An 18,148-nucleotide genomic window follows, 5' to 3' on the forward strand; every position below is an offset into this window, starting at 1 on the left:
TGAGGGAACCTATTAGTAGGTTCATACTTGTTTGTAATGCTGTTACATGAAAAGTTTTCAGCAGCAACTTGCATACAATTAAGAAAAAAAACACAAAGGTACATGTTTGCCGATCTGATGGCTGCTTTATTGCAGCAGATGCTTCCCAGTATGTTATGCTTGTTTCTAATGATCGGCCTACATTTCCTAATGTATAGGAGGTCAGCATGCATGGGAAATGAAAATCCTCTTGACCACTGGTTCCCCCCTGCCCTTTCTTTAATTTGTGGCCTTAAGTAGGTTATTTTACTTTAGATAGATTTAGTGAGTCTCCAACATCCAGCAACTTTGGCTGTCAGACATTGTAAAAGAATTCAGAGGTCCGACTGTTTTAAACTTGCATATAATGTATCAGTTTTTCTTGTAATAGCAAATTGTACTGCGATTTTTGTTTTGGAGAAAAAAAGTCAGTCCTTTGTTTTAAGTCATAATACTTTCATGAAGCATTGTAGCTATCTATCAGAATCACTGTGATGAAACGTGATTGTTTATTAAAAAAAGTTGTATTGCTAGCTGCCATTCATTAAGTATGGGATTCTTTTTAGGTAAGATCTGGCACCAATGTTTTGGTGTGCGGTCCTAACGGGTGTGGAAAAAGCTCTCTGTTCCGTGTACTTGGTGAGGTGAGTGTTCATCAGTTCATCTTGTATAACATCTCTTTCTTCTGTGCTCTTAGTAAAAATGGTTTCTTTTAGATTAAGTTGCTGTATATTTTTAACAAGATTTTTTTTTTAGAATTTGCATTTATTTTCCTTTTTCTCTTGTTAAGTTGTGGCCTTTATTTGGTGGGAAGCTGACAAAACCAAATCGTGGAAAGTTATTTTATGTTCCTCAGGTAAGTTATTGATTGTATCACTGCGGATATGCTTTTATTTTTTGCTTTAAAAATGCAGCATGCACATTTTCTAAATTTGTTATGTTTGATGTGAACTAGAGACCGTATATGACTCTAGGAACACTCCGTGACCAAGTGATATACCCAGATACAGCTGAGGATCAGAAAAAGAGAGGAATATCAGATCAGGTATAAAGTAAATACTTTTGTTGACTGTTAAATGCAAGTAATTATTGTGCCATTAATATTGCTGTCTCTTAAGAAGTCATAAGCACCCAGGCACATTATATCATGATTAAGGATTAATTATCACTGTCATTGCATGCGTCACCATTCAATACTGTTCAGCTTCTTCAGGACTTTGAGAATGCCTGTCTTCCTTTAAAAATAAGAGGAAGTACGTCTCCCTTTATGAAGGTTATTGTAACTGTAAATCATAATGTTTGGATTTACCTCTACTCTCAGTTTATTGCACTTATTCAAAACATGGACTCGTCCTTGTCACAGGTAGAGGGATGAAGGCACCCCCCCCCACACACACACACACACACACACACACACACACCGATCCAAGTGTGATTAGCAGTACACGCAATGAGAGGATTGCATGGAGGGGAGAATGGGAATGTATGTCTGATAATATCTAATCTGTCTTTGTATAGGTGGTTGTGGCTTAGCTCACTGCATTTGTGACACTTTCAGGAGTGCAGCTGTATCACAAATAGCAGTAAGCGTAGCAAGTCCAAGCTAAAGTAGTGGGCTGTTTGCCAGGGGTTGGCATGTGTGGTAGCACACATGCGCCCTTTGCGATCAGCAGTTGTAGGTGTCATAAGCTTCCACAGAGGAGGTTTAAGTAGGAAGCGACCAGATCACTGAAGTGTGTAGGACAGCTTCTCCTACCAGATCACTTTGTCTTTCCCTAGATAAATGAATGGGGCTTTACTGCTTTTTCCTTCAGGAAACAAATTAGCCAGTTCATTGACCTAGGGATGTTAAGGAACAGCAAAATAAAGTTGTGCTAAGTTTAGCCATACACACCATATTACTATGCAGAATATCTTGCACAGGGTGAAAAAACGGTAATGAAATGTTTTCCGCACACATATCATCAAGAAGACTGGGGTTTACGTACCACCAGGAAGAAAGAGAATTTGCTTGTATGTTTTCTTCAAAAATTCTGTTAAGCAGTTCTGTAAGACTTCACTTCTTAGACTGTCAAAATTCAGGACTTGTCTTTACTCATTTGCTCTATAGTCCTTTATAGATTGTGGTCATCATGTGGTTATCTTTATGGGATTTTAGTATGTCGGTAAAACCAGCCAACTGTTCAGTCCTCTGCTTCAACAGAAAAAAATTCTTGTTACATCTTTAGAGCAGCCCTGCAGTAAGTTTTCCTGTCTGCTCAATTATTTCATTTGTCCATTTCCTCAGCAAAATACTCGTAAGTCGTCTTAAGATACCTTTCTGTCCCACCAGTATAATTGGGTGGACCATGTTTGGTTATCCTCCTGTAATATTGTTATGGGGAGGTATAAATAGCAAACTATTGGCTTAGAACTATTAATATCCATTATACCGATGAATCTGGAAGATTCCTGATTCTTACAAATGATGGGTATTCCCTTAAAACTTTCACCTCCAAATCCCTACCAGAGGTCTAATATGAGCCATAAACCACTGAGAAGCAGTTGTGAACTTGGCCATCAAAGCATGTACTACTACTTTTTTATTTTGCCCTTATCTGCATAGTCTACCAGACCTGCCTTAGCCTCCCCCAGGGCTCAAGCGGACCCCCAGCCAGTGCTGGTGAAGAGATCAGAGATGCTGTTGCTGCATTTTACTATAGCATGAGAATGTGCCTTAACCCCCACCACCTCATGGTAGCTTTGCAAGCTTTTTAAATGCTGTTTTCAAGAAGTACATGTACAATATACCGACAAAGCGGTGTACTGCTTGCAACAAAGAGCTTACCAGTCTCTTTAGTGCTGCTATTGCAGTAAACCTAGGCTGCCTCCCCCCAGGATGGGCGAGCCAATGTTAGCTACCCACTCCCATCCTCGTTCCTCATGCGACCCCCTCCAGCATCCATATTGCTAATCAAGCTCTGGTCATCTAAGGATCAGTAAGGGTTTTTTTCTTTCTGTACCTTGAAGCCTCTCCAAAACATGTACTTAGTAGTAAGACCCAAACCCCCCTTCAAAAAAAAAAAAAAAAAACACTGGGCTTTTACATGATCTGTAGAGAAGTCCATACCTTGCTTGACCCCCAAAGACTTTGACTTGTACAGCTACATATAACTTGAGGCACCAACAGTGCCATAGTTCACTGTGATGTTCATCGTGCATACAGCTGCAGTCATAACAGATGGGTTCTCCTGCCGTCAGGCGGGTCCTCAGTCGGCCGAATTCCAAAGTCTTGGTCCGGCGTCGGTTGTCGTCGCTTCTTCCCTGACGTCAGTGTGACAGGGGTATAAAAGAACCAGCCAACGCCATTTTCTTCATTCTTTCTTGCCGCGCGGTGCCCGAAGCAGAAGCAGTTCGCAAGTGCCGGTCGGCCAGCTCCTGAAATTACGAAAATTTTGCAACCAAAGTCTTCTTGAAAGCTAAATACCCCGTTGGGGAAACTTTTCTTGCCTCAGACCGATGTCAGACAAAGTTAATAATTGTATTTCATGTGGGAAGCAAATACCGCATAAGGATTTCCATTCTCTCTGTATTCCTTGTTTAGGCCCAGACCACGACGTCTCGGTCTGTGTTTTTGTGCTACATTCAACAAACGCACCATTAAGCGTCGGGTGGAGTTCGCCCAGCATTTATTTTGGCAAAAACTTTAACTATATTATGTCGTCGGATACTCCGACTCCAGTTTTGTCTAAAAAGCGCAAAGATAAGGACCGACACACGAGGTCCGCGGCCTCTACTGACACCACGCCAAAGCAGACTACACGTGGTCCGGTTCTCAGCGAGGCGCCTACGCAGCCCCTGACTACCGATACGCTTCCTTGGCGGAGTCTCCTGTGCCCGAGGTCACAGGCTTCTCGGCCCACACCCCGACTACAGATACCGAAGCCACTTTTGGCGGTGAATCTCAAAATGTGGACAGGTCTACCTCCTCTCAAGGTGTCTTCAGACCTTCCTCTTCTTTTTCCCTCAAGGCTTTCACGAAGTCTAAAGCAGCCATGCATTCCAAGAGACAAGCTACACAGGGCCCATCTCCAGTCCCCATGCCTAAAAAACAGATGCTTAAAATGGCTGAGGATTTAATTACTCTTATCAGGGGTTCTCAACCCCCCCCGGACAAAAGGCCCAGAGTGGAGGAAGAATCCCCCTCCTCTAATCAGGGCTCCATTATCAGAGCACTCTGATGAACAGAAACATTCTTACTCCCCTTTTGAAGACACTGATGCAGTGGAGACCATTCCCTCTGTATCCCCCCCAGGGGATTACTCATTTGGGGAATACCTTAAGGGAACACTTCCACTGGGAAGGCCAAGATTATTCAGATTCCAAGAAAAGGCTTAGGGAATTTCTCTTGCTACCTCAGCACAGGCCTCTGGCTATACCTCCTGTCTTGGACATGCTAGATGATGTGTACTCGGAGGCCTGCCTTAACCCGGATTCTCTACCTCCAGCCCCAGTCAAGCCTGACAGGTACTACAGGGTTCCTGACTCTCACCAATTTCTATACAAAAGCCATGCTGCTGACCCAGAAACTATCTCACAGGGCCCCAAGGGAATTAAGGCCTCCACTGCTAAAAATCCATTACCTTCCGAGAGAGATTCCAGATCCTTAGAAAGGTGGGGAAAAAGGTATATACCTCGGCCACCTTAACCATGAGGGCATTAAACTGTCAGTTCCATATGCTAAAGTACCAACAGTTTTTGTTATCACAATTGAGAAGTAAAATGTCACAACCTGAACAACCAGACTTGAAGGAGTTGCAGGATTTGATGCATAGTGCAGAACAAGTGGGTAAACATACCTTACAATGTGGTTTTGATCCTCTAGAGGCCTCATGTAGAGCTGCTGTTACAGGATCGGTCATACGTAGACATGCCTGTCTCAAGGAACAAACCTTACCAGATCATGTCAAAGCTAAATTACTAGATGCCCCTCTGCAAAAGGATGTATTATTTGGTGCTAATGCTGAGGAGGTATTGAGGAAAATGGAGGAAAAGGTTAAATCAATGCAAACAGTGAAAGATTTTCTACAGGTACAACCCCCACGTTTCAGTAGAAATTGGCCTTCCAATAATTGGTCCTTTCCAGCCACGGACAGACCCCAAAGAGGTAGATACAGGCGCCCGAGGGGCAGAGGGCAATCCCAAGGATCGTTTAGAGGCAGACAATGGCAAGCTCCAACACAAAGAGGTGGTGAGGATAACTCGCAACCATTCAGAAAGCAAGCCCAATGACTTTCCCCTTTGCATGCCAAGCAAGACTCAAATGGCAGCACCCTTAGTCGGAAAACTGGCATTATTTTCAAAAAATTGGCATATTGTCATAAGACAAATGGATCCTGGACATTATAAACAGAGGCTACAGATTCCATTTTCACACCCTTCCAAAAATGAGAGGCATGCCAAACCTGCCACACAAAGGGCAGAGGCACAAAGACAAATTTCAGATCTCATAGACATGAAAGCTATTCAAGTGATACCTACACACGAACAAGGTCAAGGTTTTTATTCCATACTATTCCTGGTACCAAGGAAGGGAAAAGATTGGAGACCTATTTTGGACCTATCCATCCTAAACACATTTCTACTGCACTAAAATTCAAGATGCTCACTCTACAGCAGCTTCTTCCCATGCTGGGCAAGGAGTCTTGGCTGGTAACATTGGACCTCAAGGAGGCATACCTGCCTGTCCCAATCAGACAAAATTGCAGAAGATACCTCAGATTTCTTGCAGGTTCAACCCATTATCAATTCTCTGCATTGCCCTTTGGCTTATCTACTGCGCCCAGAGTATTCACAAAATGCCTGGCATCAGTAATTGCCTACTGCAGACTTCAAGGGATACAAATATACCCCTATTTGGATGACTGCCTGAACCAAGCGGACAGCAAGCACATTCTTCTGAAACATCTGGCTTATGTAATAATGTTGTTGAATTCTCTGGGATACAGTCAACAAAAAGAAATCAAGGCTAATACTCTCTCGGAAAATAATTTTCCTGGGTGCCAACTTGGACACAAACACCCAGATGGCCTACCTCACGCCAGAGAAGCAGGGGCAACTAACTCAATACTTCAGAACACTAGCAAATTGCACCAGGCTGACTGCAAGGAAAATCCTGCAGGCTCTGGGATTTATGGCATCTTGCATCTTACTAATCCCATGTGCAAAGCTGCATATGAGGAAACTTCAATGGTACCTGAAAACCTATGGTCTCAACACAGCCACAGTTTGGAAACAATAATACCACTAATTCCATGTCTTCAAAAGGAATTTCTGTGGTGGGCTCAAGCATGCCAAACAAACACAGGTCTCCCATTCAGCAAGCCTCAAGCAAATCAAGTAATCACAACAGACGCCTCGGACTACGCCTGGGGCGATATGACAGATCGGTGCATTCAGGGCAAATGGTCCCAAAAAGAAAAGCACCTTCACATCAATCAAAAGGAAATGCTAGCAGTAATAAATGCTATTATAGCTTTCAAAGACCTTCTGCAACCAGGTCAACTATTGATAAGGACGGACAACACCACAGTAATGTGGTACATAAACAGGGAGGGAACCCATTCATACCCCCTATGCAGACTGGCCATATCACTTTGGAACATGGGCCCTGGACTTACAAATCGAACTACAAGCACAGTACTTGCCAGGCAAGGAAAACACGCTTGCAGACAACCTAAGCAGAAATATGACAGATCCACACGAATGGAAGTTGCATCCTCAAGTTTTTACAGAGATAATTCAAGCATGGGGAAGGCCAGACATAGATCTCTTTGCCTCCCACAAAAATCACCAATTGACAAAATTCTGCTCAAGGATTTTTCATCCAAAGGCCTGGAGAGTGGACGCTCTCTTTCAGTTGGACATTAATGACAGTTTATGCCTTCCCACCTCTTCCTCTGCTGCCCAAAGTTCTATTAAAAACCAGAGCAGACAGACCAAAGATGATTCTCATTGCTCCAGACTGGCCAAGACAACACTGGTACCCACTCCTGAGGAACCTGACGCATTCCCCACCATGGACCCTGCCTCTAATGCCTCTTCTTCTGACTCAGCACAGCTTCAAAACTCTTCACAGTCAGCTAGAAACACTCAATCTAGCCGCATGGAAGATTCCTTAGCATCACAACAGACCCTACTCTCCAAGGAGGTGCAGGATGTCATTTTGGAGGCCAGAAGGCTGCCTACTAGAAAAGCTTACTCCGCAAAATGGAAACGGTTTTGTCTGGAATGAGAAAAAAGGCCAGGATCCTGGAAAACTGAATTTACCTCAAATTATTACAGTATCTAGCTGAGCTGCTAAGCAGTGGACTTTCATTCTCCTCCATCAAAATCCATGCCTCAGCCATTTCTGCAGAATACAACACTGATCCACCCTTATTCTCTCACCCCCTCTTAAGACAGTTCCTCAGAGGGGCTAAGAATCTAAAACCCCCAAGGAAACAACCAATACCTGCTTGGGATCTCAATTTCATTCTAGAAAAGCTGACCTTGCCTCCTTTTGAGCCAGCTGCCTCATCAGATTTGCAATATTTGTCCTGGAAATCAGCTTTCCTTCTGGCTATTACCTCAGCTCGTAGGGTATCGGAACTACAAGCTCTCATGGCTGTGCAGCCATTTATCATCTTCCATCAGGACAGAGTTTCCTTACGAACCAACCCGTCCTTTATGCCAAAAGTGGTATCCAGGGTAGCTTTGAATCAGGCTATACACTTACCTACCTTTTATCCTAATCCTCAAAACAAAGGGGAGAGATTACTATATTCCTTGGACATCCACAGACAACTGCATTATTATTTGGACAGAACAAAGCCTTTCAGAAAATCAGAACAGCTCTGTGTCCTATGCTATAGGAGCTCAAGGAAAGCCAATTTCCAAACAGACAATCTCAAAATGGATAGCCCACTGCATACGCTTTTGCTATTCTTTTTATGGCAAAACTGTACCTACAGGCATCAGATCTCACTCCACAAGGGCCACGGCTACCTCTGCAGCTTTCCTCAAAGGAGTTCCTACCAAAGATATTTTGGAAGCAGCCACTTGGAGTTCTGTGCATACCTTCTCCAAGCACTACCACCTTCCATTATACTCCAAATCTAGAGCGGGCTTTGCCACTGCAGTCTTGCAGGGCATTCTGGCTCCTCCTAGTTCCACCTAGTGCCTACCACCCTTTCTTAGCTTTGGGATTCTACCCATCTGTTATGACTGCAGCTGTATGCACGATGAACATAGTACAGTTTTGTACCTACCATAAATGTAGATGTTCGAGTGCTAATACAGCTGCAGTCCAGGTTTCCCTCCCTCCTTCCCCTCTTGGGACAGGCCTATTGGCTAACACCTCCACATGCAACCTGATTGGGGTATTCATTCTTGATGTATTCGCTTGCACTACTGTATTTTGATTATATGGCATTGCTTTATTACACAAATTTATGTATTGCCTTCCTTCTGGGGGCCCCTGACATCTGGGGCAAGAAAAACTGAAGAAAATTGCGTCGGCTGGTTCTTTTATACCCCTGTCGCACTGACGTCAGGGAAGAAGCGACGACAACCGACGCCGGACCAAGACTTTGGAATTCGGCTGACCGAGGACCCGCCTGACGGCAGGAGAGCCCATCTGTTATGACTGCAGCTGTATTAGCACTCAAACATCTACATTTATGGTAGGTACAAAACTGTACTTTAACCAACATTTGCTAGCATATCATTCCATCCACCCACCTCCTTTTGATCTATTTCCTTTTAGCCTACCACATGCTTCCTCGGTCTTACCCTTCCCAGCTGTAGCCTCTTCCAAGGTTTTTCTCCAGAAGCAATTTTTTTTTCTTTTTAATTGAATCCTGAGTAGTTCTTAGCAAAATTATAGAATTTAATTGTGCACGTCTGCCTAAGGTTCAGGGAGGGAGTAAATGCCAAATATGAAATCAGGCTATTGGATAGATTCAAATGGAACCCTGACAACCTCACATTAAACTTGATGTCTGGAAATGTGATTCCTGGAGTGGCCAATGGTAGAAGTAGTTTAATTAAATTTATTTTAATTCAAGCCCACCCATACCTCTTATATGTCAGTATGGTGCATGTTAAAAGTTCAAGAGTAGTAGTTGTGATCCTCAAGACTGAAAATTTAAGTGCAGATGAAGAGAATACAAGTTAGGGCATACTATAAAGCATGCAGGACAGGATTTGTGCTGCTGCCAATTGCCCAGTTCTGCTTTCTTTTCACAACCTGGCAATGGTTGTACAGAGACGCTAAATTAGTGTTTGGAGCACAATGGGTCATCTGATGGTCAGTTGGAGGTTATACAAATGTGGAGGAAGTTGCTTGTCTTTAATGTAATTACACAGTGTCCTCATTTTCTATCTTTACATACTTTCAACGTATTCCCCCATCAATGCAGATGTTTGTCATTGTGAGTTGATGCTCTGGCATAAGCATCATTGTCACTGTAGACTCACTCTCAGAAAGATTTTTGTCCTTTGTCCATGATGATAAAATGGATGATTGCAGCACAAGATGTGATTTCTTGCACTTTGAGATTATATTTTAGAATGGATGATGATCTTTGTGTTTCACTGTTGCAGTCATTACATTTGGGTTATCTGCTTGCAGTAGCCCTCAGTAGGCCTGATTAACAAAGTCTTGGGTCCTGCGTCGGTTGCTGTCCTTTCTTCCGTGACGTCAGGTCATCAGGGGTATAAAACATGCAGCCGACGCCATTAGATCAGTCGTTCTTACTGTGCGGTGCAGAAGCAGTTGCAAGTGCCGGTCGGCCGACTCCTGAAATTTTCGTTTGAGTTTCAGAGCTGAAGTCTTCAACTAAAAGCTAAGTACCCCATTGGAGAAACTTTTTCTTGCTCTAAACCAATGTCAGTAAAAGTAAATAATTGCATTACTTGTGGAAAGCAAATACCGCAAAGATTTTCATTCATACTGTATTACTTGCCTAGGCCTTGACCACAACATACCTCGCTGTTGGTTTTGTGCCTTATTTAAACCACAAACTATTCATCGTCTGTATATTTATGCTTCTAAATATTTTGTTGCTCGGTTCAATTATCCCAATATGTCTTTGGTAAGCCATCCGACTACCGACATTCCAAAAAAACGCTAAGACAGAGACAGGCCGCCGAGGTCCAAAGCTGCCAACGACGCTTCTCCTAAGCCAGTCGCCAGTACTCAGGTGCTTTCGCAGCCCCTGATGCCCACTACTTCAGATTTGCAGGCCTCTACTGAGACCCATTTGGTGACCGGTATGCCGCGAGATGCTTCAACTGTGGAACTTGCAGATGTTTCTACCTTGGATGGGTCCAGAGCCGCTGTGCAGGCACCGGCTTCTGAGGGTGTATTTAGGTCTACGGACTTGCGTATTAAACAGACGCCATCTTCTTCTTCAAGGCCTAAAACTCGAGCCATGCCTAGAAAACTGACGCCCAGACCGCATGGCCAGGCCTCTATGCCTAAAAAACAAATGATGAGAATGGCTAAAGACCTTATTACTTTAATCGGGGGGAAGCCACCCTTCCCCCTCTAAAAGACCCAGGACTGAGTTTGCTTATGATACTTCTGTCCAGGATTCTGAATTTTCTGTTTCCTCTGATGACCAGGATTTACCCTTATCTGCCTATTATGAGGATTCTGATGCTGAGGACTCTATTCCCTCTGTACCTCCCCAGAGGATTTTTATTGTGGTGAAACCTTGCATACCCTCAGGGAGCATTTCTGTTGGGAAAGTCAGTATATCTCTGATTCTAAAAAGAGGCTTGGGGATTTCTTACTCCTGCCCCAGCACAGACCTTTAGCCATACCTCCTGTACTAGACATTGTTGATTATGCCTTTTCGGAATCTAGCTTGGCCCTTGACTCCTTACCTCCTGCTCCCAGAAAGCCTGATAGATATTACAGGGTCCCTGACTCTCATAAGTTCCTTTTTAAAAATCCTACTGCGTATCCTGAGACCATTTCACAGGGACCTAAGGGCATTAAAGCTACTACTGCCAAAAATCCTACCCCTTCTGATAGAGACTCCAGGGCAGTGGATAGATGGGGTAAGAAGGTATACACTTCTGCAACTTTGGCCATTAGGGCCTTAAACTGCCAGTTTCATATGTTAAAGTAGCAGCATATTATTGGATTACTTAAACAGAAAATTATATTGATTCCTGATTGTGCTGAAAATAAGGATTTACAGGATTTACTGCATTGAGCTGAACAAGTTGGAAATCATACTTTGCAATGTGGTTTTGATTCACTAGAGGCATCTTGCAGGGCTGCTGTAACTGGGTCTGTACTTAGAAGGCATGCTTGGCTTAAGGAGCAGTCCTTGCCAGATCATGTTAAAGTGAAATTACTGGATGCTCCCTTAAACCAGGACTGCATGTTTGGCAGCAAGGCAGAAGAAGTTCTTAAAAAGGTGGAGGAAAAAGCTAAATCTGTGCAAACTGTTAAAGATTTTTTACAAGTACAACCTCCAAGGTTTAGTAGGCATTGGCCTTCCAAGAATTGGTCCTTTCCTGCCTCTTCCAGACCTTCTCAGTCCAAACCCAGTTCCAGCAGAGCTCCCAGGCTTCAGTCCCAGGGTATCCACAGGACTAAGCAGTGGGGGGCCTCCACTTCCAAATCTGGGGGTAGTAAAACTCCCCCCTATGGTAAACTGTCCCAATGACTTCTTTTTAAAACTGCCAAGCACTTCTCAACTGACTGTCCCTTTGGGGAGAAAGATTGCTCTTCAAGCAAAGAACTGGGAACTCATTACCCAGGACAAATGAGTTTTAAATAGTGTCCCAGGGGATACAGATTTCACTTCCACACATTACCAACAACAAGCGGGTGGCCAGATCTACCCCCAAATCAGCGGGCAAAGGCTCAAAAGCAAGTACTTTCTGTCTTAAGCATGGGGGGCTATTCAATTGGTACCAGAAGAGGAACAGGGACAAGGTTTCTACTCGAGACTTTTCCTGGTACCCAGAAAAGACAATTCATGGCGTCCTATCCTGGACCTGTCAACTCTAAACACCTTCTTGGTGATTCCAAAATTCAAGATGCTGACTCTTCACCAGTTGCTCCCTGTGCTAGGCAAAGACGCCTGGTTGGCAACACTAGATTTAAAGGAAGCATACCTGCACATCCCAATCAGGGAATCTTGCAGAAGATACCTATGCTTCAAAGCATGCTGCACGCACTATCAGTTCTCTGCACTGCTCTTTGGCTTATCTACTGCGCCCAGGGTATTCATAAAGTGCCTAGCTCCAGTCATTGCATTTTGCAGGCAAAGAAATATTCAAATATACCCATACCTGGACGATTGTCTAATTCAGGCAGAAAGCCAGTAGATACTTTTGAATCATCTGGCTTTTGTTCAAAGGGTGCTAACTTGTCTGGGGTACACCATAAACTAAATTAAATCACACCTGGTACCTTGCCAACAAATTATATTCCTGGGAGCAAGCGTGAATACAACTTCCCAGATGGCTTTCCTTAAGACAGAGAGAAACAAATTCATTTGACAACCTACTTCAAACAAGTGGCCACAAAAACCCTGCTGTCTGCAAGACAAATTCTACAAGCCTTTGGGTTCATGGCCTCCTGCATTCTTCTAATTCCATATACACATTCTCAGGATCTAGAAGCAATGATTTCTGTCATACCTTGCCTACGCCTAGAGTTCCTTTGGTGGGCAGAGGCCTGCCACCAAAATAAGGGATTACCATTCACACTACCACCTGCCACCCAAACCCTAACAGACGCATCCAACTTTGCATGGGGGGCTCACCTGGCAGGCAAGTGCATTCAGGGCAAATGGAACCCAAGTCAAATGCACCTGCATATCAATTAAAAAGAAATGTTAGCTATACAGAATGCTCTGACAGCCTTCAAGGACAATTAATGGTAAAGACGGACAACACCACTGTTATGTGGTACATAAACAAGTAAGGGGGGGGACACATTCTTACTCCCTCTGCAGACTAGCCATGGCATTGTGGAACACAGCCCTGAGCTACCAAGTGCATCTACAAGCTCAATTCCTGCCAGTAAAACTAAATACACTGGTAAACGAACTAAGCAGAAACCTCATGGACCCACATGAGTGGAAACTGGAACCAAGGATTTTCAACATGTTGACAAGCAAATGTGGGAGCCCAGATATAGACCTGTTTGCCTCCCCCCAGAACTATCAATTGGACAAATTTTGCACAAGGACTCCTCACAAACAAGCTTGGAAAGTGGATGCCCTGTCCTTCAGCTGGAAAAACCTATCAGCCTTTCCTCCTCTGCCTCTGCTCTCCAAAGTACTACTAAAGATCAAACAAGACAGACCAAGGATGATTTTGATTGCACCAGACTGGCCATGCCATTCCTCTTGCGCAGTGCGTCACTGTTGGCCCCATGGCCTCTGCCTCAGATTCCTACCCTATTGTCTCAGCAGGAGAACCAGATTCTGCACCCCCAGCTTCAAACACTGAACCTAGCAGCCTGGCTAATCACCTAATCTTTTCTTTACCATCCCTCAGTAAATCAGTGATGGATATCATTTTAGAGGCAAGGAGGCCTAGTACTAGAAAATGTCATGCTGAGAAATGGAAAAAATTCTGTGCCTGGAACCAGGCTCAAGGGATGAGCACAGCAGTGCCCAATTTACCTCTGATTTTACAATATTTAACTGAGATGCTTCGCAAGGGCCTGTCCTTCTCCATCAAAATTCACGCCTCAGCCATTTCAGCTCATTATAACACAGAACCTCCCCTCTTCTCATCCACTGCTCAAGCAGTTCTTTAGAGGGGCCAAAAACTTACGACCACCCAGGAGAGCTCCAGGCTGGGACCTTAATTTTGTATTGGAGAAACTCACTCTTCCCCCTTTCAAGACAGCTGCTACTGCAGACTTAAAATTCCTTTTTTGGAAAACACCTTTCCTTTTAGCAATTAATTCAGCAAGAAGGGTATCTGAATTACAGGCCCTTATGGCAGTGGAGCCTTTCATCATCTTTCATGCGGACAGGGTGTCCCTCAGGACCAACCCCTCCTTCATGCCCAAGGTAGTATCCAGTGTGGCCCTTAATCAGTCCATTCATTTGCCAACCTTCTTTCCTAATGCACAGAAAGAAGGGGAACGGATACTGCACTCATTGGATGTGCACAGACAACTTACTTGGACAGGACTAAACTTCAAAGGAAATCTGAACTGCTGGTGGCATTTGCTGCAGGGGCAGAGGGGAAGGCTATTTCAAAGCAAACCATTTCCAAATGGATAGGCCATTGCATTCATTTCTGTTACAAGCACCATGGAAAACCTATCCCACAGGGGATCAGACCCCACTCAACCAGGGCTGCATTTACCTCTGCAGCCTTTCTCGGAGGCGTCCCTACCAGGGGCATCCTAGAAGCTGCTACCTGGAGTTCTGTACATACTTTCACCAAGCATTACCATCTGCTAATTTTCTCTAAATCCAGAGCTGGCTTTGCCACTGCAGTCTTGCAGGGCCTTATAGTTGGTCCTAATGCTATCTAAATTCCTCCTCCCATCCTTGACTGCAACAGTGAAACACGAAGAACATAGTACAGTTGTGTACACTTACCATAAATGTAGATGTTCGAGTGTATTCACTGTTGCAGTCCTGGTTACCCTCCCTCCAGCCCCCTTACCTTTTTTGGCTATACCTCTACTCTCCTTTACTATGCTCAAAACTGTTTGGTGTATTTGCTTTTTCTTTGTTGGAGATGTAACCTTGTATATTTATAGATTTTATGGCATCCCATTAGGGGGGCACCTGACATCTGGGGCAAGAAAAATTGATGTAATGGCGTTGGCTGCATGTTTTATGCCCCTGACAACCTGACACCATGGAAGAAAGGACAGCAACCAACACAGGACCCAAGACTTTGTTAATCAGGCCGACTGAGGGCTCCTGCAAGTGGATAACCCAAATGTAATGACTGCAACAGTGAATACACTCGAACATCTACATTTATGGTAAGTGTACACAACTGTACTCTCTTCGTGTTTCACTGTTGCAGTCTTATCCCTGCTGTGATAGCCCTCGGTTAGCCCGAATACCAGAGTCGATGTTTTTGTGCACTGGCTGCTTTCGCCTGTAGTCTGACATCAGGTCGTCAGTGCTATAAAGCAAGGCAGCCAACATGATTACACCAGTCTTTCTTGCCGTGGAACCAGTAGCAGAAGCAGTTCGCACAAGTGCCGGTCATTCGCTACCAGAAGTTGAATTTCTGCAGAAAACATCTAAAACTGAGTACCCTGGTGGGGACCCTTTTTTCTTACTCTGACCAATGTCCGAAAAAGTTAACAATTGTTTCACCTATGGAAAGCAGATCCCACACCGAGAATTTCATTCTTACTGCATCACTTGTTTAGGCCCAGACCATGACATCCCTTGTTGCCAGTTCTGTGCCCTCTCTAATGCAAGAGCCATTCACCATAGAGCTCTTTTTGTAGACAATTATTTTTGTGTTCCATCTTCGAATTCCGATATGGCGTCCATCAGCCAACAATCTGTGGATATTCCAAAAAAACATAGAGATAAAGATAGAGACAGGCCCCACAAGGCTAAGCCTTCAGACGATGCTACCGCTAAGCAAGTCATCAGTTCTCCAGACTTCAGTGAGGTGCTTTCGCAGCCCCTGATGCCCAACTCATTATCTACGCAGGCCTCTGCCGAGACCTTTTCGGAGTCCGGAATGCCGCAGAAATCTACTTTGTCTTCCGAGCCTTTGGCTGTCTCTGCCTCAGTTGGAGCCAAAGCCGTGACGCAGGCACCGGCTTCAGAGGAGGCCTTTTGCACGACCGAATCTAGACAAAAAACGTCTTCTCATCAGACTACCGCTTCTCAGAGACTGATAGATTCTCTCAGGCCTAGAAGCCAGGCTACTCCTAGGAAATCTGCTTCTAGCCACCATCTTGCTACTGCTCCCCCACCCAAGCTCAAATGTTTAAAATGACGGAGGATCTCATCTCCCTTATCCGAGGTACCCAGGCCCCCACTCCTAAAAAGAAAAGGCATCCTTCTCCAGAAATTGACGGACCAAGAGTCTGGGGAATCTGATTATTCTGCTTTTGAAGAGGAACAACATCCCTTAACTGTTTGAGGATTTAGATGCAGAGGAGTCCATCCCTTCTGCCTCTCATCCAGAGGACCTCTCTTTTGGGGAAACCCTTCATTCCCTCAGGGAACATTTTCATTGGGAATCTCAAGACTTCCCTACAGTCTAAGAAAAGACTTAGAGGTTCTGGACCAGCCCCAGCACAGACCCCTGACCATCCCACCTATTTTGGAGGTGGTCAGTGATGTTTTCCATGAATCCAGCTTAGCCCCTAATGCCCTGCCCCCTATTCCAAGTAAATGTGACAGGTACTACAGAGTACCGGATTCTCACAAATACCTGTATAGGAATCCTGCTGCAGACCCTGAGGTTATCACACAAGGACCCAAAGGAGGTAAGACTAGTTCTGCCAAGAATCCTCTTCCTTCTGACAAAGACTCAAGAGCTCTGGACAGATTGGGTAAGAAAGTATACACCTCTGCAAACTTAGTTATCAGAGCACTCAGTTGTCCGTTCCATATGTTAAAATATCAACAACACACTTTGGAACAATTAAAACAGAAGATTGCTTCCTCTCCTGACTGTGCCAAAATTACTACACTTCTGCTTGTCAAGTGGCCAAGCAGTCATTACAGTGTGGATATGATGCCCTAGAAGCCTCTAGCAGGGCAGCAGTGACAGGATCTGTCATTAGAAGACATGCATGGCTGAAGGAATAACCTCTCCCTGATCATGTCAAGTCTAAACTTAATGATGCACCCCTAGACAAGGAGCACCTGTTTGGGGGAAAAGCAGAAGTGCTTAAGATGGAATACAAAGCAAAATCTATGCAAACAGTAAAATATTTCTTTCAAGTTCAACCTCCCAGATTGAGCAGGAACTTTCCCTCTAAGCACTGGGGCTTCCCTGCACCCAGCAGACCGGGCCAAGGTAAGCTCTGCAGGGACAGGCCAAACAGGCCCCTATCCCAAGGCCAGCAAAGAAGCAAACAATGGACCAGTTCAGTCTCTAAGGCAGGGAGTTCTAAGCCAAGCTTTTATGGCAAGCACTCACAATGACTTTCCCTATCCCCTCTGCCCCTTCCCTTCACTCATCAAAAACTAGGAGGAAGGCTCACCCTCTTCAAAGACAATTGGGTTTCTATAACCAAGGATAAATGGGTCTAAAAAATCATTTCTTAGGGATACAAATTCTCTTTCAGCGAACTCCCAGTTCCAAGAGGGTACCCAGACCTCCACCCAAACCAGTGGACAGACGCATCGAAACAGGTCCAAACTCTAATATCCCAGGGGGCAGTAGAACCTGTCCCTCCAAATCAAACAGGAAAAGGTTTTTACTCCAGACTATTCCTTGTTCCCAGAAAAGAGGGCACTTGGTGCTCCATCCTGGATCTATCCAAACTGAAAATCTCCTTGGTGGTCCCCAAATTCAGAATGCTTGCTTTCCAGCAGCTCTTGCCTATGCTAACAAAAAATGCCTGGCTTGTGACAGCAGACCTAAAAGATGCCTATCTCCACATCCCCATCAGGAAGTCTTGCAGAAAATTCCTGCACTTCAGAGCAGGCTTATCAACACTTTCAGTTCTCTGCACTGCCCTTTGGCTTATCTACTGCTCCCAGAGTATTCGCCAAATGCTTGGCCCCCAGCTATAGCATTCTGCAGATAGAGAAATATACAGATTTACCCTTACCTGGACGACTGCCTCATTTGGGCAGAGGGCAAAGAAAAGTTGCTCCAGGACCTTTTCTTTGTCAAATCTCTCCTTACTTCCCTTGCATTCACCATCAACAAGAAAAAAATTGAAACAAAACCCCACCAGGAAAATTATTTTCCTAGGAGCTGTGCTAGACACAGCATCCCAAATGGTCTTCCTATTGCCAGAAAAGCAGAGCTTCCTGCCTCTCTACTTCACCCATCTGGCTTCAGAAGCCACCTCACTGAGGAAGTTCCTACAAGCCCTGGGTTACGTGGCATCTTCCATTCTTCTTATCCCCCTTGCCAGGCTTCACATGGAAAACGTCAGTGGTACTTAAAG

General features: G+C 44.5%; 1 protein-coding gene across 1 annotated transcript in view; it reads left to right on the plus strand.

Moving 5' to 3' along the window:
- Window positions 1-18,148, plus strand: part of ABCD3 (ATP binding cassette subfamily D member 3) — a 1,370,685-nt gene that overhangs the window by 1,074,639 nt on the left and 277,898 nt on the right. The window contains exons 22-24 of the mRNA XM_044085690.1: window positions 585-662; window positions 809-874; window positions 974-1,063. Coding sequence (XP_043941625.1) covers window positions 585-662; window positions 809-874; window positions 974-1,063 — 234 coding nt within the window. The remainder of the gene's footprint in view (window positions 1-584; window positions 663-808; window positions 875-973; window positions 1,064-18,148) is intronic.

Source organism: Protopterus annectens, chromosome 10.part0 (assembly GCF_019279795.1).
Source record: "Protopterus annectens isolate FY-2018-M chromosome 10.part0, PAN1.0, whole genome shotgun sequence".
Taxonomy (NCBI): domain Eukaryota; kingdom Metazoa; phylum Chordata; order Ceratodontiformes; family Protopteridae; genus Protopterus; species Protopterus annectens.